This window comes from Mus musculus, chromosome 16 (assembly GCF_000001635.26).
Source record: "Mus musculus strain C57BL/6J chromosome 16, GRCm38.p6 C57BL/6J".
In the NCBI taxonomy this organism is placed as follows: domain Eukaryota; kingdom Metazoa; phylum Chordata; class Mammalia; order Rodentia; family Muridae; genus Mus; species Mus musculus.
The window spans coordinates 11,874,897-11,900,246 of record NC_000082.6 but is presented as its reverse complement, the minus strand read 5'-3'; the positions used below and the strand labels follow the sequence as shown (position 1 = coordinate 11,900,246).

Sequence of the window (25,350 nt, the reverse complement as noted above, 5' to 3'; positions counted from 1 at the left end):
ACAAGTAATTTGGCAATTCTGCAGATTGTTCTTATGATTAATCCTGTGGGGAGAAAAGTCCCCGAAGAACATTTTTAAATTACTTTTGGTGTAACATACAGCTCACCCTTTGTAGGTGTGTGGTCTGTGCCCTTTATCTCATGCACAGAGTGGTGCAGTTGTCTCTGCAGCTCACCTTAGATTCCTACATTCCTGAACAGAAATCCTGCACCCTTAGAGCTGCCGGCCCCTGGGCTCTCAACAGCCATCCTGGAAGGCATCCTACCTGCCATATACAGCCTGGGTATTTTATGGTGAGGCTGTTGTAGAAAGAGTCCCAGAGGAGTGAATATTGTTTAGCAACCTTTTTCCCCCACTAAAATAAGATTAGTCCCCCAAGAAGAAAAATGATTTGCTGAAGACATTTAAATTGTAGTTCACTATGCAGATTGCTGCCGGGGGGAGCAGCAAAAATTGTATTTTGCAGGCATTTGCTCTTTAGCCTAATAGCCTTCAGGCAGCCGTAAGGCCTTCCTGTCGTTGCAGTTTTGTAACCAACACAGAATCCTTGGTATTGGAAAGGTAAGGGTGTTGGGACAAAGCATTAGATACTTATTCTAAAATGTCATCAGCTGATTTCTGAGTCACACTGTATGCCATGGATCAAACTCCAGGAGTCTTGTCTCTGCTAAGATGAGAGTCAAGGAGACTGATGGTGATCATGGGGTCTACAGGTAGCCCACACTAGACCATTTGCTCTATGCCTAGTTCAAATGCTTTGCATGTTAACTAACTCTTCATAAGGAGCTGCCTTTATGATGAGGAGACTGAACCCCAGAGAGGATAAGGAGCTTGAATGTGTTACAGTTTGTAAAGAATAAATATAAGATACAATTTGCTAAACACATGAAACTCAAGAAGAACGAAGACCAAAGTGTGGACACTTTGCCCCTTCTTAGAATTGGGAACAAAACACCCATGGAAGGAGTTACAGAGACACAGTTTGGAGCTGAGACGAAAGGATGGACCATCTAGAGACTACCATATCTGGGGATCCATCCCATAATCAGCCTCCAAACGCTGACACCATTGCATACACTAGCAAGATTTTGCTGAAAGGACCCAGATATAGCTGTCTCTTGTGAGACTATGCCGGGGCCTGGCAAACACAGAAGTGGATGCTCACAGTCAGCTATTGGATGGATCACAGGGCCCCCAATGGAGGAGCTAGAGAAAGTACCCAAGGAGCTAAAGGGATCTGCAACCCTATAGGTGGAACAACAATATGAACTACCCAGTACCCCTCAGAGCTCGTGTCTCTAGCTGCCTATGTATCAGAAGATGGCCTAGTCAGCCATCAATGGGAAGAGAGGCCCATTGGTCATGCAAACTTTATCTGCCTCAATACAGGGGAAAGCCAGGGCCAAGAAGTGGGAGTGGGTGGGTGGGGGAGTGGATGGGGGAGCGGATGGGGAACTTTTGGGATAGCATTGGAAATGTAAATGAAATAAATACCTAATTAAAAAAAAAAAAGAAATGGATTGGGGCATAAACTCTTGAAACTCAGATTCTAGGCTCCCAGGCAAGAGGGTAGGTCATGGTGTGGTCTCATCCCAGCCTCCTTTTCTGCCTTGTGGTCATTTGCCTTACTCTTTCCAGGACTGTGTCCCTCACAGGACCCTGTTGTTTGGTATCAGATAACAGCTTCTTCCTGTCCACCTTTCCCAATGGCTGTTCTGTAAGGCCGTAGAGGACAGGACCAGCCTGGGCAGGAAGGCTAGGGCAGGTGATGTAGAAAAGGAATGTTGCAGTTGGTTTTGGCTGTGTGAACTTAAAGACATGATCCCAAGGTCTGTAGACTGAGGGTCTGGAGGGGTGGAGGAAATACATTAGCAGAAACAGGTCCCCAAAGATATTCACTTTGTGATATTGAAAGCTTAAGGCCTTCCCTTCCGTCTCTGCTCCGAACTTTGTCTCTGTAACTCCTTCCATGGGTATTTTGTTCCCCATTCTAAGAAGGATCAAAGTATCCATACTTTGGTCTTCCTTCTTCTTGAGTTTCATGTGTTTTGCAAATTGTATCTTGGGTATTCTAAGTTTCTGAGCTAATATCTACTTATCAGTGAGTGCATATCATGTGTGTTCTTTTGTGATTGGGTTACCTCACTCAGGATAATATCCTCCAGATGCATCCATTTGACTAAGAATTTCATGAATTCATCTTTTTTGTTGTTTTTTTTGTTTTTCAAGACAGGGTTTCTCTGCATAGCCCTGGCTGTCCTGGAACTCACTCTGGAGACCAGGCTGGCCTCAAACTCAGAAATCCGCCTGCCTCTGCCTCCCGAGTGCTGGGATAAAAGGCGTGCGCCACCACGCCCGGCTGAATTCATCATTCTTAATAGCTGAGTACATTGTGAAAATGTACATTTTCTGTATCCATTCCTCTGTTGAGGGCCATCTGGGTTCTTTCCAGTTTCTGGCTATTATAAATAAGGCTGCTATGAACATAGTGGAGCATGTGTCCTTAACTGCCCCACCTGGGGATCCATCCCATATACAACCATCAAACCCAGACACTATTGCATATGCCAGAAAGATTTTGCTGACAGCACCCTGACATAGCTCTCTCTTGTGAGGCTGTGCCAATGTCTGGAAAATACAGAAGTGGATGCTCACAGTCACCTATTGGACGGCACACAGGGCCCCTAATGAAGGAGTTAGAGAAAGTACCCAAGGAGCTGAAGGGGTCTGAAACCCTATAGGAGGAACTATATGAACTAACCAGTAGCACCCAGAGTTGTATCTCTAGTTGCATATGTAGCAGAGGATGGCCTAGTTGGCCATCAATGGGAGGAGAAGCCCTTGGTCTTGTGGAGATCATATGCCCCAGTACAGGGGAAAGCCAGGGCCAGGAAGCAGGAGTGGGTATGTTGGGGAGCGGGGGGAGGAGGGAGGGTATAGGGAACTTTGGGGATAGCATTTGAAATGTAAATGAAAAAAATATCTAATAAAAATGCCTGAAAGAAAGAAAGAAAGGAAGAAAGAAAGAAAGAAAGAAAGAAAGAAAGAAAGAAAGAAAGAAAGAAAGAAAGAAAGAAAGAGCAAGCAAGCAAACTTAAGGCACCCGGGGAAATAGCCAGAATGAATGGAATGCGTGAATTGTGAGTGAAATGCATCAACCGTAGAGATGTTGGATCTAAGATACTGAATCCCAGAAAAGTAAAGCTACCGACTATGCTCTGTTCATTTTAAAGTTAATTCTTTGGCTGTATAATCACATGTTATTTTGAGTTTGCTAAATTGACAGGAGTCAACACCTTGGATTCTTAAATCTTTATACACTGTAATAATGTGAGGTAGTCCTGCTGAGGCCTTTTAATCACACTGTTCAGCTAAGGTCTTGTGTGCCCTGTTTGACCAAACTCCATTTAGAAAGTGTGCTGGTTTGCATAAAAATGGCCCCCAGAGGGAATGGCACTACTAGGAGGTGTGCCCTTGTTGGAAGAGGTGTGGCTTTTTTGAAGGAAGTGTGTCACTAGGGCATTTGAGTTTCTTAGCAGTTTCAAATACTCAAGCCAGGCCCAGAATCTCACTGTGTCTTCCTGCTGCCCGAGGACCAGGACATAAGAACTCTTAGTACCTCCCCAGTACCGTGTCTGCTTGCATGCCCTGGTGTTTCCCACCGTGCCGATAATGGCCTTTTACCTCTGAACATTACGCCAGCCCCAATTAGATGGTTTCCTTTATGAGAGTTGCTGTGGTAATGGTGTTTCTTCTCAGCAATAGAAACCCAAAGACAGGAAGTATGATTTTTCCCCTTTATGAAAATTAAGAGATCTGTTTATTCTACCTTCAGCTATTCAAGGGTGTTTCTAAGTAGCATATCCTGATGAGTGCATACATTGTTACAGCATGTGACACTAAGATACAGTGGCACTCCTTGGCCTTTTTCTAGTCATGGGATAAAAACAGTGGTTTATTTGCTTTGGGGATTGCATTTACTGTAGTCAGTGACTAGCAGACATAACAAAGGATCCATGATGTTTCTAATTTTCAGTATATATTAAAAGTCATCTTCCATTAACAATTGACAAATATGCCCAAAAGGTAACGAAAGTGAGCAAGAAGAAATACATTAGTAGAAACAGGTCCAAGAAGACATCCATCCACTTTGTGATACTGAAAGTGCAAACTATAAAGAGAATTGCAGCTTGAATGTCTGTTTTTCAGCAGGATTTAGCACATAAACAATCTCAGAGGGAAGCTTAATAGGGAGGCAGTGTGCAGTTCCTACAGGCTTTTAAGGTTCACCCTATGTCAAGCTGCCTTGCACTTTATTAAACAGATGAAAATAATCTCAGAGGCTCTTTCTGTGCATGTTTTATTATACCCGCGATCCACTGTTAATCTGTCAATTTTGCAGGATGCTTGCCATGATAGTCTCTTACCAGGCAGCAGAAATTAGACTTTGCCAGGTCTTGTAACTCTGTGTGTAGCAGATGAATCGGATTGGTAAAGCAAAGCTTTTTCTTTAAAACATGTTTTTAAATTAAAAGTTTGATTTAGAAATTGGTGACAACCTTGAGACATTGGCATGTGACTTCTGTGTAATCTCCATCAATGGTATGGTCACCCCATCAAAGCCAGGGTGTGTGGTGGGTGGAGTAGGCCATTTACACCTGCTTATGCTCCTTGTAGCATCTCTGGTTCTCCTCTTCCCCACATTTAGCAAAATAGAAGAGTTTCCATAGAAGGGAGCTAGATGGCGAATTGGACATATATGAGCTAGAGCAAGTTCAGGGGCATATAAAAAGATTACACAGCCACAACCAATCTTTGGCAGGTGTCTCATGAGCAGTAAGGCCAGATTTTCCAAGAGAATTAAATCCATATATTTTTTTCTTAAATTCATACATATATATATATATATATATATACATATATATATATATATATATCTTAAATCATACATATATGACCTTTAAATTCTCTCTCTCTCTCTCTCTCTCTCTCTCTCTCTCTCTCTCTCTCACACACACACACACACACACACACACACACACAATTTAAGTGTTGGCAACAGATTTCAAATTTTGTAAACAGTGTGTGGGTCCAGCAGAGCACATCTGCTAGTCAGACCATGAGTTTGGCATGTCTGGAGGAGTCTGGGTGTCTGGGCAGCAGCCGTACCTTGAGTCAGCCCCATGCTGTTGGCAGTGACTGTGGGTATCACAGACGACCGGGAGAAAGTGCTGGACCTTGCCAGCTTTATTTTTATGCATTCATCTCATTTACTGAGTCTCTCTGTTCCAGGAAAACTTTTTGGAGACAAAAAATGTCTATATGGAAATCAACAACTTTGGGGCAGCCAGGAGCCCCTTCCAGGTTTGTGTGTCTCTCCAGTCACAGATACTCAACTGCTCCTGGGCAGAAGACATTAGCTGTATGACCTTGAACTCAAGTCCTGAAAGTACTAGCTAGCTTTCAGTATCACTTTGGTTCAATAAAAAGCAGGCTAAGTCAACTCTTAGAATATTCTCATACCTCTGATAGCCTCTGTGGCTAAGCTTTCCAGCTTCCTGTGGATGGGCCAAAATAAAGGGGCTTAACTTTGCTCTGTACTAGAAAGTCAGCAGCAAACTTGAAGTTTGCATGATAGTCTAGGCCTGGGTTTTGTGTGTTTGCTTGCTTGTTTTAGTTTTGGAGATAGTGTCCTTATAGCTTAGGCTGACCTTGAACCCCCAATGTAGCTGATCCTGACCTTGAATGCCTTATCCAGTGCAGGAATTAAGGTATGTGCTACTATCTGGCCCAGGGCTTTATGTTAGTGTCTGTGCCTCTTGGAATGCTTGCCTTGTGAGATTATGATCCCATCTTTGTTGTTGGCTAGCCTAGTGACTTCATTGTGATGAAGAGCTCCCCAGATGCAATGTCTGGGTGGGGGATGGAGGATAGGTGTTTGAGTCATGCATGGTTGTAATACACCATTGCTAGGAGACCCTTTCCCCTGATGCCTTTGATGGCACAAGTCCTCATGCTGTGAGCTCTTAAAGAACCAAGGATGGCCCCTGCGGCACAAGCTACCTAAAAACTCACATGGTCTTCAGCTGACACCTCCAAACTGGCCAACACCACGTTTGATGCTTATGAGGGGCTGTGAGCACTGCTGAGCCTAATTCCTGACTTGGGAACTGTGAGACAATAGCCTTGTGCTGGCCTAAGCTGCTGTGTTCCCTGTAATTTGCCATTTAGCAGTACAGAGCTAACTGAATTTATTAAAGAGTGGGCTAGCGAGATGGGTCAGTAGATAACGTGTTCTCTAAGACCTGAGTCTGAGTCCCCAAATCCCATGCAAACCTGTACACGTGTCTGTAATCACAGTACTTCTGTAGAGGGGCAAGAGGCAGCAACAGGAGAATCCTCAGAAGCCCGAGGCCCCGCCTGGCTTATCGGAACAGAAAAATAGAGACCCTGTCTGAAGGCGGAAGGCAAGGACTGGTTCTTGAGTTTGTATACACACACACACACACACACACACACACACACACACACACACACGCAGGAGAGAGAGAGAGAGTGAGTTACCATACACACAAGAGTTAAAAATTACAATTCCGTTCATTATGGACATTTTTATACATGAGTATCTTATGTCTTCCAGCTAAGCAAATGTACACTTTACTATGTGTAAACACTGTGCTGCTGTGCTAGTGTATGGGAGACATGTCCTTGCTTATGGCTGTTTTCACTGTGAGTCACAATGTCGAAGAACAGAAATGTTAGAACCAGGGCCAGTGTGAGACAGCTGAGTGAGTAAAGGCGCTTGCCACCATGTCTAATGACCAAGTTCAATTCCTGAGACCCACATTGTGGACAGAGCAAGCTAATTCCCAAAGGTTGTCCTGTGCCCTCTATGCGCAAGCTCACATGTGTCACTTCCCAGCAACAAACTGTAAATAAAATATAAAGTATTAGAGCTCACTAGTCACCAAAGAATTCTTCACTTAAGCCCTTTCCAATTCAAATAGTGCTGGGTTAATTTTTAAAAGTAGTTTCGAATGTGATAATTAGATAGTCATGGACAATACTGAGAAATGTTTAGGACCAAATACCTAAGCTAAATAAAGCCAGGGACAAAAACAAAACAAAACAAAAAATATAATAATAATAATAATAAACCCAAGTGAGGAAGCCTCAGACCACTTGGGAGAGAGAAGAAAGCAAGTGGGGAGGGACCTAGGAGGGAAAGTGGACAGGGAGAGGAGTGTGGGGAAGAGGGCAACTTGATCATCTGGTATTGGGTGAGGGAAAAGGACTGAAGCCCTGAGGGCCAACAGAAAGAATTGAGACAGGCAACCTCATGAAGTAGGAGGTTGGGGGGACCCTCCAGAATGCACCAGAGACCTAGGAGGTAAGAGACTCTCAGGAATCAAAGGGAGTGACCTTAGATAAAATGCCTGACAGTAGGGAGAGGGAACTTATAGAGCCCACCTCCAGCAGGAAGACAGGGCATCAAGTGAGGGATGGGGTTGTCATCCCACAGTCACATCTCTGATCCATAATTGTTCCTGTCTGAAAGAATTACAGGGATGGAAATGGAGAGGAGCCTGAGCAAAGGGAGTTTCAGGGACAAACCCAAAGTGGGATACAGCTCAAGGGGAGGTCCCAAGGCCTGACACTATTACTGAGACTATGGAGTGCTCACCAAAAGGGACCTATCATGACTGCCCTCTGAAAGACCCAACAAGCAGCTGAAAGAGTCAGATGCAGATATTTGCACCCAACCAATGGACAGAAGCAGCTGACCCCTGTTGTTGAATTAGGGAAGGCGGAAAAAAGGTGAGAAGGGAGATCCTGTAGGAGGAACAGCAGTCTCAATTAATCTGGACCCCGGAGATCTCTCAAACACTGGGCCACCAAACAGACAGCATACACTAGCTGATATGAGGCCCCCAACACACATACAGTAGAGGACTTCTGGGTCTGTGTTCATTCAGAGATGATGCACCTAACCCTCAAGAGACTGGAGGCCCCAGAGAGTTTAGAGGTCAGGTGGAGTGTGGGGTAGGGGCATCCATGTGGACACGGGGTGAGGTGGGGAAGAGGTGTGGAATGTGGAGTAGTTGGAGGGTGGATTGGGGGCTGGGTGGGATGGGATATGGAGTGTAAAAAATAAATTAATTAAAAAAAAAAGAAAAAGATACAACCCCAAAATACTACAGTTAAAACAAAAGGTTCTCCTTAGAGTGGTGTTTCAGTTTTGGAGAAACTGCCTCTTACCCAGAACACTGAGTCTCCTGCCAGCCAGGGTCCTGGCTGGTTGCAGGCCAACTATCCTCAGATGTCAGTGGGCATGCATCAGTGAAGAATTCAACTGACTCTGCCCCATTACGTGTCTTACCCTCTCCCTGCTGATGTCACTGGTTCCCAGCTCGTCACAGTAGCCCACCAAGACCACTCTTTACCCTATACAACATCCACTGTTGCCAACGCTTCCTTTTTCTCCCTCAAGCCTCTATTTCCAGACAGTTCTCCTTAATTAGACTTGTCTGGCATTTACCCCCTAAGTCTCTAAGATAGTCTGCTTAGGGAAGTTAGGTGGGGGTGGGGGTGGGGGTGAGGGGGGTGGGGTGTCTACATGTGTGTTTCTCAGTAATGTCAGAAGTTCTGATTGTAAATCAACTATGTTATGTCTTGAGCTGCTCTGACTCGCTTCCAGAGAGTCTGGAGAAATTGGGCTTTCCTACAGTGGGCCGTAAATAGTAGCTTCACCCTAGATAAGATGCTACAAAGGTCATTCTGGAGGTATCCTAGGGCATGTCTGGTCTCTGGAATTCAGTTTCATCCTGTAAAACTCTGCTGTTTGAGGGATAAAGGAGATGGGTGCTCTCAGAGCAGCTATCCTTCCAGGACAAAGTTTATGTAGCCCCACACCTTTAATTCAACCTGTTCTTTAATAACTGGAAGCAACAATGACTTTTCCTTAATATCTCTTAATATCAATGGACTCAAATCCCCAATAAAAAGACATAGGCTAACAAACTGGTTACTTAAACAGGACCCAACATTTTGCTGCATACAGGAAACCCACCTCAGGGATAAAGACAGACACTACCTCAGAGTAAAAGGCTGGAAAACAAGTTTCCAAGCAAGTGGTCCCAAGAAACAAGCTGGAGTAGCCATTCTAATATCAAATAAAATTGACTTTCAATCTAAAGTTATCAAAAAAGATAAGGAGGGACACTTCATAGTCATCAAAGGTAAAATTTAAATATTTTCAAATTTGCTCTTCGTGTGTGAACATAACTGGAGGTTAGAGGACAGCTTTTGAGAGTCCATTCTCCCTTCCACTGTGGATAAGGTGTTGAATTCAGGATATCAGGCTTGTGTGGCAAGGACCTTTATCTGCTGGGCTATCTCTTGCCAGGTCCGTTTAAAACACAGATTCTCACCATGTAGCTCAGGCTGCCCTCTAATTCCAGATCCTTCTGTTTTCATGCCCAAGTGTGGGGTTTGCAGGCATTATTGCCATGCAGCTGGGCTATGCAGCATTCAAATTGAGGTGGCAATAAAGACCACAGATCCTGAGCAAAACTCTAGAAGATGCTTTGCAAGTGCAGAGCCCTGAGCTAACAGTCACTTAATAAGCTAGATACAGCAGGTTGAGTATTTCAAGTGTAGAGCTGCATTCACTTTAGATCTGTGAATGAGAATTTCTGGAAAGATGCTTTGACTACAAAGGCTGATTAGCTGGTTAGAAATTCAGTGATTGCAAGTCCAGAGCCAAATTATCTTGGCCATCTTTAGCCCACTTAGAAGCCACTCAACTGCCCTCTTGTATATGTGACCTAATGTCTTTGTAGCCATTAGTTAAATCACTTGGAATGTACAAACACATTGACAGCTTCTAGCAGTGCAGAGACTTAGCCTGCCGGGCGTCACACTGTGTGAGCCCCATAACTGAGCTATTCTGTGACTGCCTACCCGATATCCCCACCAACATATTTGAAGAATGTCTAGATTTATGCTTTTCCCTTGTTCTGTTATTTAAAAGCTTTCTGAAACTATTTCCATGTTGGAAAATGGAGTTTGGAATAACTCAAATCCATATTCCTGGAGCATGGTCTCATGTCTCACTCCAGAATAAATTCTCTTCTCCCCTTTGAGGTGAAAGCTGTGGTTTTGTATCAGCAAGTTGAATCTATTTATTTTGTGCTTCATCATCATAAAATTGACACTCTCCGTTTTTACTAAGTAAATGTGTAATGAAAGATTTATTTGAATACCTTCAAGGACTATTGACTTTCTAGGGCTCTTGACTATTTTGTCATGGGAAACCACTTGTTAAAATGTTTGCCGCAGGAAACATTCTGAACTGTGTCATAGTAAGCTGATTTATTCTGTGACCTTGGGTGCCAGACACCTCCTGGGTCTGCTTCTGATTAATGTATGTGTTTTAAATAGTTTTGTAGAGGGTCTCAGAAATCAAAACATAACTAAAAGCGATAAGTGGCATACAAAAGTTACTATTGAAATAATAATAAAAAAATGTTACTAATCACTAACTTTAAAACACAAAACAGAATCTGGTAGGGTTTTTGTTATTGTTTGTTTTTGGGTTTTGGTGTGTGTGTGTGTGTGTGTGTGTGTGTGTGTGTGTGTGGTGTTTTGTGTTTGTTTGTTTGTTTGTTTGTTTGTTTACTCTATATATTCAGCTCTTTGGGAAGAGGCTCTCCCCTTGACCCTTATCTCTTCAGTCTGATTCGTAGTCAATTGCCACCAACAAATTACCCTGAAACTTGGCAGTGAGAAGCAGCAAGCCTGCATTATCACAGAGATCCCTGTGGGGGTCTGGATGCATCATTGGTGGATGCTGTGGCCACAGACACTCCTAAGACTCCAGTTAAGGCTCTGTTCTTATCCAAAAGCGCAGTCGTGAATACCTCTCTTCCTGGTACTCACATGGCCGTTGGTCAGACGCAGTTATTTCTGGGATGCTACAGACTCTTCCTTCTGGTCCTTGCCATACTAGTCAATCCATAGGGCAGTTTACAATATGACAGTTGTGTTTTGTTTTCTTCTGAGACAAAGTCTTTCTCTATAGTCCCTGGGTGACTTGTATTTGTCTCTGCCTCTGAGCACTGGATTAAAGTCAGGCACCACTGTAACCAGCTTGGTAAGATGACAGCTTTTGCCTATGGAGCAAGGAGAGGAGAGGGAAGAAGAAAGAAGGTCATAGCCTTCCAGCCTGTATCTACGAGGACGCACTGTTAGCTAGGTTCTGTTCATTGGAAGCAGGTGCAGCCCATGCTCCAGGATTTCACAGGAGGGCACACTAGCGGGCGGTGTCTTTAAGGACCACCTTGGTCTTTTTATCAAGCACAGTAAAGGCTGAGTAAATGAATTAAATCCTTCAGTAGAGTTTGCTCTCTGCCCTCCCTGTACAGCATGATGCACACCCAGCCACTGCTTGTTCGCAGTAAACTCAGGTTGATTGCGGTTGGACCATACAGCCATGATGTTGACCAAGGACTAATAGGGTAACATGCAGGTGCCCTTTGTTCTATAAGTTTGGTGACTTTTAGAATAACTTGTTATATTCCTGTAATTTGCCAACAGTAGATACTGATCTTTTCACTACTGAATATAAAGGTCAAGGTGATAGATTTGTTGATTTGTTTGATTGAGGTAGTTATTTCACCTTTTGTATGTATAAAAGAGACATTGTGATGTGTGTGTGTATGTGTGTGTGTGTGTGCATGCATGTGGCAGGGCATTTTGTTTTTTGTCAGTATTACCTCAGTTAAACTGGGAAGAAAGAAAACCCCTCCCATGTTCAGTCTCCAAGTGTGCTGATACCCAGGTCATGTTGCCTTTGAATTATTAGCATTGATTTTTTTTCTTTCCTTTTTTTCCTTTCACATTGATGTACTCGTTTCAAGATTTCAAGACTATTCCTGGCACCACATCTCCCACCAGATAGCCAGAGCTTTTGAGCGCCAAGTTTTATAATTAAAATTCTGTTGCATTCCCCCCAAACAGCACAAATGGTGCCATTAAGCCTGGAAGAAAAGATTCGTAAGCACTTTACCTAGTAATTTAAATGTAACACCCTGGCAGCATCAGTTTGGGTATTTTTAATTCCAATTAGAACACTATTACTGAGCATTAATATCCTCTGCACTGTGTTCCTCTGTGGTCTTGGGTTCATTTCAGATGTCTAAGTTTTAAACAAACAGCTTGGGTACATGGCTATAGCAACCTGCATGGTTAAGCGTGGCCTTTGGGAATCACCAGGTCCCCAGCATAATTAGTATAAATCAAAATCCTCTAGACAGTGACAGGAAAATGGTATGTTTGGACAGCAACTTATCAAAATGACCTACTTAATTTAAGAAAACTACTGTTTCCACTTGCATGGTAACCTGGATGCTTTCACTGACAGACTTTATATCAACCCCCCTCCCTTAGAAAAGGAACGGGAATGGAAAGGTCCATTCTACTTCGTCCAAGGCGCAGACACTCAGTTTGGACTGATGAAGGCCTGGTCCACCGGGAACTGTGACGCTGGCGGTGACGAGTGGGGGCAGGAGATCCGTCTCACGGAGCAAGCTGTTGAGGCCATCAACAAGCTGAACCCTAAACCCAAATTCTTTGTTCTGTGTGGTGACCTCGTTCATGCCATGCCAGGTAAGCCCGGGGGCTGTCATGAAGGGCCTTTTCTTCTTCAGCTAATCCTGACCAACTATAGGAAGGAAAACGATAGCTTTTGTTCCAAAGACATCTCTGTTCAGTGTTGTTCCTGTTCTTCAAGGTGTTGTGCTATTTATTGAAGATCAGAAAATGCATGCTCACTTTTTATTTAGAATTTGGCAAGATTAATCACAGTAATTAGGCCAAGTTTCCTTTCAGATAATCCAGCTTAGTAAGAAAACACACCCCTGTGTCACCTTGCTACATTTCCAAAGACAAACATTACGACTTCCAAATAACACATGTGTGACTGTCCTAATACCACACTTATGACTGTCCCAATGCCACATCTGTCCCTGTACCACATGTGTGACTTTCCTAATACTACAAGTGTGACTGGCCCAGTGCCACATGTGCGACTGTCCCAGTACCACATGTGTGACTGGCCCAATAACACACCTGTGACTGTCCCAATATCATACCTGTGACTATCTCAATGCCACATGTGTGACTTTCCCAATGTCACATGTGTGACTGTCCCAATGCCACATGTGTGACTGTAATCCAGCCCCTTCTTTTGTTGCTTCTCTTTTTAAATTTTTATTTTATGTGGATGGGAGTTTTGCCTTCATGTATATATGTGCACCATGTGTGTGCAGTACCTGCACTAACCAGAAGAGACATCGGAGCCTCCAGACCTTTGTGGGCTACCATGTGGGTGCAAAGAATTGAATCTGGATCTCCTGCAAGAGCAGCAAGAACTTTTAACCACAGAGCTATCACTCTGACCCTACTCTCCTTGCTTGTTACAGGTTTAATTCTCCCATATCTGCTGTTGCTTTAGTTTTGGCTGGATCCAGGGGCTCAGAGGTTGCTATCTGAACTTGATCTCTCCATCTCTCAGCTGTATGTTCCTCTTAGTTGACTTCATTTGCATCCAGGCTCTCTTGAGATGGCTGCTTAGTGTAGCAGTGAATTAGTTAAACTGATTTGGCTCCTTGCAGTCTCTCATGCACTGCACCCGCCCAAGAGCTCTCTGGATTCTCAAATGAAAGACACACACACACTCACCAGCTAGTTTTGATATACCTTGACTAGCTCAATGGTTGGGCACTTCTAAACCTCCCTGCAGCTTGCACACCCTCCCTCCCAGTATTCTTGAGTTAGTATATTTTAAAATCTATATTTCATCTCTGCTACCCCAGACCCAATTGGGGAAGTGGCCACTAGGGTCACTTTCCTGAATTCTTACACGCTGGAAGGCCTTTAAGTTTCATCGTTTTTTGGGTTGGGGATTTAGCTCAGTGGTAGAAGTGCTTGCCTAGCAGGCGCAAGGCCCTGGGTTCGGTCCTCAGCTCTGAAAAAAAGAGCCTTTCTGCTTCTCCATCATGGTGATTCTCCCCTACACCCTATCCCTTGCCTCCCCCGGCTCCCTGTCAATTCTTTATTATCAATCATAGCCAGCTGGGGGCAGGGATCCTCAGGTCTGGAAGTGTGGCTTTTGGGAGCTGAAATAAGACAAAGCATTAGGACCAATTCTCAGCAACCTAGATAGTGTCTTTAAACCTAAGGAGTTCTAGGTGTTTTACAGAAACTTCAGCAAAAACAAAGTGACCTGTTCTGAATGACCCAGTCAGAGTCAGGTCACATTTACTCGACTCACATGGCCCAAAGCTAAGTTGTGAGGTTAGCGCCGCTCCAGCCATGTGGGCTGAAGAATAGGATGGTTTCCCTAAAGAAAAGTAAAATGCTGGCCCTTGAGCATCTCTGTGTGTGTGGCTCACTGCTCTTACCGTGTGTCCTCATCTTCTCTATTGCTCTACTTACAGGAGGAAAGGGGAAGGCGGGAGGGAAGAGGAAAGGAGCAAGCGAGGAGGAGCCGGAGGAGGAAGTTCTTGGATACATAAGCAGCAGATGCTTCTGGAACTCTCTTCCTTCTCCCCGACCCTCACTTAGTACCGTCCTGTCTCAGGCAGGCCCACAGCCCCGTGACCAAGTCTAAGTAAGTAGAAGTGATCATTCCCATCAGAGTCAGTTAGCTTCCATGACTTCTTCCCCTTTCCTGCCCATGTCTCTGCCTAGTATAACAGAAATGGCCTGAAGACCAGGGTAGGAAAGACAAGCAGTGTCTGGGGATATTTGGGTTTGTCTAACTTTACTTGTAAGCTAGATTCATGAGCTGCTTTAGAAGCTTCATATAGTGGCTTGAATATGCTTGGCCCAGGAGATGGCACTATTAAGAATTGTGGCCTTGTTGGAAGAAGTATGTCACTGTAGGGGTGGGCTTTGAGACCTCCTCCTAGTTGCCCGTGAGCCAGTCTTCTCCCAGCAGCCTTCAGGTCAGATGTACTCTTGACTCCTTCTCTAGCACAAAGCACAATGTCTTCTGGATGCTGCCATGCTTCCTGCCTGGGTGATAATGGACTGAATCTCTGAACCTGTCAGCCAACCCCAATTAAATGTTGCCCCTTATAAGTTTCCTTGGTCATGGTGTCTCTTCTCAGCAGTGGAAACCATAAGACACTGAGACACTGCAAAATTCTGGAAACATTTCAGTTATCCCTGTCCAGCTCCTATTGTCTGGACACTGTATGTCTAGAATTAAACCCAGAGTGAAGATGTAGGAAGGAAAACAGCTAGAGCTGTTTTCTTTAACATTCTTGGAGGGCAACAGGCAGGCAGAACTCTCAGGAGTGTCCTTGTCTGTTTGCTGGTGTCTTACACAAAGTCATTCATGTGACCATCTATCGATGACTCCTCCGGGTAGAGCCCATGGATATCACCTACAGAAACATCTGTCCTGGACTAGGCCTATAAAAATGTGATAGGAAGAGGAAACAGAAGACAGCCACCTCAGTCAGAAACCAGGAGCCTGGGCCGCCAGTTCTCCACCTACTTGTGATGGAGTAGGTGAGCAGAGACAGTCCCCTTATCTCTGACTCTCACTGAAACAGCAAGAGTGTAAAACTGCCACACATTCTGGGCCTCCACGGTAGTAAGAAAGCAGAGACGAGCAATGGAGAGACTAAGACCCAGTTACAGCTTTGGGGTCCCTGGATCCAGATGTGTAGCATGGGGACAGAAGCTCCCTCCCCTGCAACAGAGCTGACCATCTGGGCCATCATCACTCTGTGTGTTACTTTGGATCACATAATAGGCATAGGTCTGCTTCTATTGACCCTTGAACATAGATTACAACATTATCATTTTTCTGCCCAGTGCCTTCAGGATATCATGAGGCTTCCTGGAATTATATAACATGTTCTTGTGGATGTTTACCAACTTGTTCTGAATTATGTTAATCTATTCAACCACATTTCAAAATAAGATGTAAAATAAAAGCTTTTCTTGCAATTACATTGCTTCTTAAATAGGATATACTGAGCATAAGTAATGAAAACCATCTTATGATCAGTCCTAACAATTGATCAGAAGACCTTGTAAATTGAACCTGCAAATTTCTAAACATACACTTTCTATTCAGTGTGACTAGATCAGAACTCATAATTTGAGCTGTTTTGGGAGGTTTTTAGCTGAGCCATGTAGAGGAATTTTAACTGTTTTTTAATATTTTGCCTGAGATGAAATAGAACATTTTAAAGCTAGTTATAATTTTTGATATGCAATAAGTTGCTCCCCTCATTTAGGGCATCCACCAGGGCTGACCAGAAAAGCAATTATTTGCTTTGACTACTTAGCACATTGTTAATGACCAGATGCATATATTAATAAGCAAATTAAATCAGAAAGCTTGCTTTTAATTCTACCATAAATAGTATCTTGGGCCAAGTAGATATTAACTCAAAAGGAAGTAAGAGAACTTTCCAAATAATGAATTTTTTAATGAAAATAACAATATCCTTTTTCATTGTAACTATCCACCGTAACATTCATTCATCGGCAAACACTCACTGATTGCAGAGTGGGTGCCAGATACAGCACTAGTCACTATGGGTACACTAATGGAAAAGAGAGACCAAGACCTCAGCAGAGCTGAGGGCTACGGGAGACAGATGCATAGGTGATAGAGGAGGCACTAGTGCCAAGGCTCCAACTTGAGTTTGGACAAATATGTCTTCATGTTACAGGCACCTATATGTTTTTTTTTAATTTGCAGTTAAAGTTCTGTGAGATTAGCCACATTAAAAGTGGCAAATTAAAATCCTGTCCATGTTACTGAAACCATTGGTTTTCAGTCCTTCAGCTCTCAAGCCCAGGGTAACTTTTGTAGGCCATACTGCACTAAGTCATCTATCCCCTGAGAGTGGCCCCAGGAGCCTTGTTAGAATCCAGCAGGTCCATGTAGAGGACCAATCAGAATGTGATGCTGTAATTATGGAACAAGAGATTCCAGTAAGGCCCTTGCTTGTCACTGACACACAGGTCTGTCCCCATGTATTTGAACTGTTGTAACTCCATGAAATGGAGAACACAGGTCGGTCAATTTTTCCCCTGGAATAAAATGTCTTGGAAGAGCTCTTGTATGTTAGCTCTGCCCGAGCAACTGTGGCATGCTTGAGATTCTCCTGAACATTAGCCTCAAGAGCTTCTGTTCTGTAGGGGGAGGCAAGCCCTTGTTTATATCATTCAACTTCTGTAGCTGCTGGAACAGTGCACACTTACCCTGACAGATCTGGAGCTCCAGGGCTGTGCTCCTCTGGAGTCTCTCACACCTAGAGTACCTTTCTTGGCTGTTGTGCATCTTCAAAACCTATAGTCCGGAGTCTTCTCTGGCCCCTCTGGGATTCTCCTTGTCAATCTGACTAGTGCCCTCCCTCCCTCCCTGCCTTCCTCCCTTCTTCTCTCCTTTCTTCTGATACAGACCTGTGTGATGACACTGGGCCTGCCTGATAACCTAGAGTCATCTCTCCAGTCTGCAAAGTCCCCTTTGCCATGGGAGATTCACAAGCACTGGGAGTTAGACACCTCAGAAGGGACTTTATCGAGCCTATCACAGATAACTTGTGATAAGTGAAATTCAGCTCTATAGCCAGCCAATGTTACTGCTGCTGACTTACTTCCTTGTAATAGCAATGCAAAACAGATCCAGTGGTTAGCTCTGCTGTTCCTGGTGGGGTATCTGGCTCTGAACAAGGAAGTACCTGTTTCTAATGCCTTGTATCCTAAATGTGGTGGAGTAACTTCTTTTCTAGCCCTCTTGCACTTCCCACTGTTGCCTTGCTATTAAAAAACGGGGCCCCAAAATGACCAGAGCTTACTGGATACAGAGCATCTCTGTCCAAGCAGATCTAGCAGGTCTTTATGAAGTCTCCAGATAAATCTTACAGACAATACGGTTGAGATGCACTTGTCAGACTAGGATGCTCAGGCCCGATGCATTCTGCTTCTCATGTATTATGTAGAATTCCTGTGTGCATGCCAGGAGACACTGAGAGTCCCCTTCCTGGTTGTCACTGAGAGTTGTAAGCAAGAGAACCGCCACTCCTTTAAACGTTTGCTCAGGTTTCAGGGGAGATGCTTTGGTGTGTGTAGGCTTTGTTTTACTTGTTAAATACTCTGAGTAACTAAAGCAGGATGCTCTCTCCTATAGAAAACGCCCCCAGCAGCATGTTGGCAAAGTGCCCTGGAAAACAGGCACAGCGTTTTCTTGAGCGGGATTTGTACATATATAGCCAGGACTGGGTTTTTTATTTGGACCACGATCATGTACAGAACTCTTTATCTGGCATCCCAACACTCAGAGGTCTGTCTCTGAAAATTAAGATTATTTTTCTTAAATTTGGAATTGATTTGATTGGTAACAGACCTGCACTGAACTGACTCAGGCAGCTCCTGCTCCTTATCTAATGGGATACTTGCACATTTCTTAGTAGAGAATTCTTGAGCTCGGTAATGAATTACTCTCAATTCTGCTTTGTTAATATATATTCTTTTTCCTCTAGTCCCCTTCTAAAGTTTGTAAAAATACAATTTTAAACAAGATCCAGAAGCCCAGAAGATTTTTCATAAGAGTTTATGGATCTGCAGAACAGATGCTTGCGACTTACAAAGAAATACTTCATCAGTAGAAGCAAAAGCTCTTGTTCCCCACTTGTGTGATTCCCCCAAATTAATTTTTGCACCTCTCTTACATGGCAGTCACATAGTAGTTTCAGTGGTTTACATGGTCCCTGATGTTTTAGGGTTAAATTTTTGGGATCAATTTCTGTTGGAACTAAAGGACGTCAGTGTGAAGCTAGATTTGATCCCAGAGATGATTGGAACAATTAGAGGAAGGGTGTGCACAGAGGTAGAGTTTCTTAGGAATTAGCACATAAGTAGCTACTTAGGTGGAAAGTCTTTATGGTGGAGAAGGGCTGGGCTTCAGTAGAAGTGGCTGCAGAGGCTGCAGAGGAGGTGGAGTCACTTGGTGGCCAGGTATTGAGGAATGGGTGTCACCATGGAAACGTGAATTAGAGATACTGATAAGTAGCATTGTGTTTTTCCTGTAGTTAAAGGCCTGAACGGATCATGAAAGACAAAACAACAACAATAACAACAAAAATCAAACTTTCTTCTTGCTTGGTCATCTTAAACTGGGTGCAGAGGAATGGACTAAAGTCTAGATAAAAGTTGTCACCACCCAATAAACATCCAGACTCTTCCCCACTTGACAGTTTCTACTTCTATGAAGAATGAATAACTTCGTGAAAGGAGGGCATTGCACCAAGCTGGGATGTGCCTGTGTGCTGGGCTCTAGGCGAGGAATGGAACTGTCTCTTTTTCTGTTGCTTACACAGTCCCTGAGAGTTGATGCTCAGTTTCCTCAGGCCAGGCAGACACAAGCATGTGAATACAATTCTGGTACTGGACAGATTCTGATAAGGAGAGCCTCGGAGGCATGATTTCAAAACCAAAGCCAGGATTACCGCTCTGTCCAGCAAAGGGCCTTATCTCAGCCCTCCAACACTGTCAAGTTCACCTTCCCCACTGCTCAGTGCCAAGGTCCTGAAGGACAGTGTGCGTGTGAGGGGGACGGACATGGGGAGGGAGTGGAGTCACATGTACCTACGGGTGCTTCCCAGGGGTCTCAGCAAGTTACACATCTCTAGAATAGATGAAGTTTGACGTCTGTACTCATGTCTGTTCTGTGCCAGACTGTGTTCTAGATGCTTCTGCTATGTGAAATGATGTGAAGTGGATGAACCTGCGAGTTACCTATAAAGGATATGGATATAATGAGACAGGATTACCCCCCACCCCCTCTCCCTTACCCCCCACCCCCTTTTCCATCCCCTCTCCCTCTCCTCCCTCGCCTTCAACATCCCTCTCTCCTTGGATCCCTCTCTTGTTTGTTACTTTACTCTCTGGAAGGATTCAAGTTAGAATAGATCTGGGTCCATCGTTATTATTATTATTTTATATTCACGTTCTAAATTATGCAAATAATGTGTTAATGGGTTATGTTTGCAAGGATTGAAAATCTTCATATCGAATCAACCATGAATCCCTTCCCAAGTCTTGACCTGGGGTCACTGTCATTCAGATTATATGTGTGTGTGTGTGTGTGTGTGTGTGTGTGTGCAACAACCTTTTTGGAAGCACAAAGATAATCATTCTGTGCCCATTGTTCTCTTTCCCCTTCCGAGTGTCTGAATAATCTTTGTGTTGATATATATAGGCTGTGTCACTTCAGAGTCTGCAGATGGAAATTTCACAGTTGTTAACCTGCCCTCCAGGTTGTTCTAGCTGAGATAATCTCCCTGAGGAAACCTAAACTGTGTTGCTGACATCCCGCTGGTGCTCCCGTGCCTTCAGTGGATGGAGTCTAAGTGGATGAGCTTGCGATCCTCCGAGCCGTTTGTACTGAGTCCACAACAGCCACTTGGCTTTGTGGCTTTCTGGAGGACCTCTCATGGGGACAGGGTGACCAGCACTTTTCTTCCTGTGATCCCTTTTGTGTAACCGATAGCTGTGGTCCCTGTGTTACAGGTGATAAGTTTCTGTGCCACATACGACATCTCAGAAAGCTTCCATTTTGTGGAAGCCCCGTGTGTGTCCATCATAAAGTGAGTCTTCTTGTCTTTAAAACATTCAGTGACTTTACATTCATGCCCACTGTGTAGTAAGCCTTGCGTTTTTATTTTTAAATGCCTACGCCGTGAAGTGCCAAGATTTAAAGTTAATTTACCATACAGTTTCATATACAGAAACAGAAAGAGATTCATTTGCATGCAAGGGTATGATGCCTCAGTCAAAACATCCCAGGCTTGGGGGTGGGGAATGCGCCGAGACTGGCTCCACTCAGTTTTTAAGGCAAGAAGCAACCAGAGGGCAATCAGCTCAGCCCCTTGGCTCCTCCACTCCTTCACATCCATTATAAGCCCCATGAAAGCATCCAAGCAATCAGGGACAATACTTCCCTTCTGCTAAAGCTGATTAGAAAAGGTCTGAACCAATTTACCTAATATTACTAATTAAGGGAACATGGGGCCTCTGTTGAATGGCTGTTTCTGATTAGGTGTGTGATTATAGTTCCACCCCAGCCATTGTCGACTACATATGCACATATGCACATGGCTGCTGGAATGGTGTCAGTTCTCTGTCTGAAAGGACATCTTAATCATGCATGGGCTTGGGACCCCTTTGATAGATTGGCAAAATCCCTGGATCACATCACAGGGTAATGTTTTTAAATATAGAGAATTTCCATTGAAACCAATACAGTTATCAAAGTACTGTTACAAAATTTGATTGGGTGATATGCATGCTTGCTACATCCACTCCAGTACTCCAGTAGTGACACGCGTGACAGGCCCCAAAAACATGGACCTGCGTCCCGAGGTGAAAAGTGCACGGAAACTTAGTCTTCTGGAAATTTAGCATTTTCATAGATAGAATGCCCCAGATTTGTCCCTGCATTAATGTGGAGGGTCTTGTATGCTTTCTTACAGTATTTTACTGGATAAGAGTTAGAAATCTCAGGGCAAGCTTAGCAAAGTAAGTTTAGAATTCTTATTATAATTATGTATGGCAAGACTACATTACTTATTAGTAGAAAGCCCCTGCACGCAATCACTTAGAATAATGGCCGAGCTACTCCCATATGCAGGAATTTACAATTATCTAGGAAGAAGAAGGTTATGGTCTAGGAAGGAACTAGAGTAAATACTTAGAACTACAGATAGCTGAGTTACAGCCATACACCGGAATTTACAAATGCAGCTGGTGAGGACAGAGCTGCCTCTCCTGAGCTCATGACCCTGTGGGGAGCTTTCCTGACTGCTAGAGGTGGTGAGGTGTTGGGGGTTGGGCATCACCTCTGTACCTGTGCCTGACCACAGCAGATAAGACAGGGTCACCCTCCCACACTCACACTCTCAGGGCTAGCTCACCCATGCCCTACTGCCAACAAGGGCCAGCTCCACTGAGCTGCCTAAGCAAGGTACAGGGCCCCATCTCTTAAGTGCTACCTACCTGTCTTAGGGTTTCTATTCCTGCACAAACATCATGACCAAGAAGCAAGTTGGGGAGGAAAAGGTCTATTCAGTTTACACTTCCACATTGCTGTTCATCACCAAGGAAGTCAGGACTGGAACTCAAGCAGATCAGGAAGCAGGAGCTGATGCAGAGGCCATGGAGGGATGTTTCTTAACTGGCTTGCTTTGAAAGACTCCGAGAGGAGCCCCTCGCTCAAGCCTCGGGACAATAGCGGACACCCAAGAACTCATGAGAGACCAAGCTTGATGCAAACCACATGAAGCTTTATTCGGGGAAAGCCAGAGCTCTGGGGATGGCTCATATCCCACACAGGGGTAGAGGAGTCGACCTTGAGGGGAAAGAGGCCTTAGTTTTTATAGGCCCTCAGTGGGGAAAGAAGAAGGGAGGAGTATGGGATTTCCAGATCTAAACAGTGTCTATTCTCAAGAAATGGGTATGGGAGGGGTACAGGGAAAGAGTCTGGTGCAGGTGCAGCAACTCAGGACTGGCCTGGCTGTGGTTGCTGGGGAGATTTTCCGACTCTTCCCCAGCAACCAATATCACAAACCCCTGGCAATGGGTTTCATCAGTGGGCACACACATGGGTTCAAGGAACAGTCAAAACATTGGTAGACACACGGGTTCAAGGAGTGGCCAGATCACTGTGCACCTCTCTTTTTCTAAATCAGTGAAGCTAGTTCTGCTAGCAATGAAATCTATCTTGCCGATTTCAAGGCTTCTGTGACCTTTTACGTTCTGTCAGGATCTTTCAGCTTCTCCTGGCTTGCTCAGCCTGCTCTCTTATAGAACCCAAGACTACCAGTCCAGAGATGGTCCCACCCACAAGCGGCCTTTCCCTCTTGATCACTAATTGAGAAAATGCCTAACAGCTGGATCTTATGGAGGCATTTCCTCAACTGAAGCTCCTTTCTCTGTGATAACTCCAGCCTGTGTCAAGTTGACACACAAAACCGGCCAGTACACTACCACAGGTGAGAGATGGGGCCAGCTCTCCGGGCACTGCAACTAGTGAGGGGTGGGGCCAGTTATGCACAGTCCCTGGACATCCATGTAGTTCCTGTTGGCTGCACTGTCCAGTGACAGGCCCATATTCTGTAGTGGTAATATGAGCCACAGACATTGACACTGATCTCTGCCACTGTGTAGCCAAGAACTGAGATCTGGCCCTCAGTGGTAGCTCAGGCTGGGATTGCATCATGGCCCTAGGTGATAGGGCTGGTCACACTCACTGCAGGTCACTCTTCTAGTCTCCATTTTCTTCTCTCTTTATAATGTTTCAGCTGCTCCACTTCTCTTTTTCTCCAATCTGACCACCACATACTTGCACATTGTGGTGTCCCCTACTGCAGGCTGGTGGGCCCCTAGGTGACATCCTCTATCCATGCTGAATGGTGTTGACTACAAGCGGGTGTCTATGGCCCACTTGTGCCATGAGCTGGAGGGTAGGTCTGTGGGTGACATGGCAGTTCATAGACCTACCTCTTGAACTATGCTGCCTAAGTTTGACTTGGTTTGCTTTTTATGAGCTCTAGGCATAAGACTGCTTTGGCCACCAAGCCAGGCATCAAACTAGGATGAACAAAGGACCACCATCTGTCCTGCCCCTGACTGACATAAGAATACCACCACCCATGAGGTGTGTCTTTGCCCATTGCCACAGAGAAGAAACTTTAATTTTAATTAAAGGTTTCTAAATTGTAGCCAGGAAAAGATGGACATTTGGTTATTTTATGAAAAGAAATGACTAGAGTTAAGTAATAGGGACTGAGCTGCCTCTTAATTAGGGACACAGAAAAGGTCTTCCATATTCTTTATCTCTGGCTTCATCATTGAGATAAAAACAAACAAACAAACAAAACCCTGCCAGTCCTGAGAAACTTCCCTTTTCTGTGTGCTCCATGGCACATTCAAAAAGGTCTAAAAGAAACCAAGCAACAACAGAAGATAAATAGGAAGCAAGAGACTAAAGGCAATAGAAGCTCACATCACAGGCCAGTGGTTTCTGGGCAACCTAACACAGGTTCAAAATGGCAAATCTTTGGGTCCAGTTTTTTTCTCCTGAGTGGGTCATCTGTAAGTAGGTTTTGGCTAGCTAGTGAACCCCGAAAACTCAGGTGGGATTTAGGATATTTGCATAGATGCCTTAGGGGATGACTTGGGGAAAGGTTCCTTAGTTTTAAGGGTTTTAACCCTTAAAAGGGGGCTCCTGAGTCTCAATCTCAACGTGTGAACTTCACTGAGCTTAGAGGCCTGCCCAAGTCATTGTTACATCAGAATTTCCGCTTCTGTCGACAAGGATTTCTAGAAGAGAAGGCATTTGAGTCTGGATTGAGGAAAAACCTGACCTCAGCAGTGTGGTCAGGTGGCATTCGGTACAGAGGCTACTATTAAACAAGATGGTGGGAGAAGGGCAAGTTTGTCCCTTCTTTGAGCTGAGACTCCTTGGGTGACTGCTCCCAAGTCTCAGACTGGCAGTTCACACCACCAGACTTTCTGGGCTACAGCATATGGGCAGCTGGGTATGATTTCTTGGCCTCAATAAACACTTGAGCCAGCTCCCATAATGAATCTGCCCTAATGATACCTGTGTGTTTCCTGTCGGTTCTTTAGAGAACCCTGAGCCGTAACTGCCTCTTTGATGCAGAAGGGTGCAAGTTCCCAAGGTTCCCAGCTGTACATATGCTTGTGATCTAGTTCCTAATTTCTGTTCCCTTTTGGGGACTCTTGACTCACTGCAGCTCATGCCCTGCAAGCCTTTAGGCAAGGGCAGGTGGCAGGCTGCGCCGGAGTGCCAGGCCACCCCACAGCAGAGCTGCCCTGGGGCCCCTTCCACCCGCATGCCCTCCTAGGGGCATTTTAGAGCCAGTGGATAGAAATACCAGAAACCTGGGAGGCCCTGGCACAGCAACATGCAGTGGACAAAGCCAGTGCCTTGGAGCCTCTGCGTAGCTAACCGGACTGTGTACGGCTCTCCTGTGTTATCTCTACTCTCATTTTCTAGAATTAAAACATTCTACCTTTTCATTGGCCTATTTTCTTCAACTAAATGAGGTTCTAAAGGGGACATGATCCTGAAGGGGTTCAATTATCGGGTAATTGATCAAGTCGTCAGAATGGGAAATGAGCAAGATAACGAGAGGCTGGGAATGGCAGTGTAAATGCCAGAGCTACTGAGGGTGTGTTTCCAGACTCCAGCATTTAGAGGCTCTCCTGTGCACTCCTGATCCCATGTTCACC

At 44.6% G+C, this 25,350-nt stretch overlaps 1 protein-coding gene across 5 annotated transcripts in view; it reads left to right on the top strand.

The window, feature by feature from the left end:
• The window catches only part of Cpped1 (calcineurin-like phosphoesterase domain containing 1), a 105,793-nt gene that overhangs the window by 9,230 nt on the left and 71,213 nt on the right, over positions 1–25,350 (top strand). For 2 of the 5 annotated variants that reach the window (XM_006522014.3, XM_006522016.3), the window contains exons 2-4: positions 5,293–5,364; positions 12,451–12,669; positions 14,502–14,674. In XM_006522014.3, coding sequence (XP_006522077.1) covers positions 5,293–5,364; positions 12,451–12,669; positions 14,502–14,674 — 464 coding nt within the window. Of the gene's footprint in view, positions 1–5,292; positions 5,365–12,450; positions 12,670–14,501; positions 14,675–20,351; positions 21,533–25,350 lie in introns of those variants that run through there. The other 3 variants (XM_006522015.3, XM_006522013.3, NM_146067.3) reach the window with 3 other exon arrangements.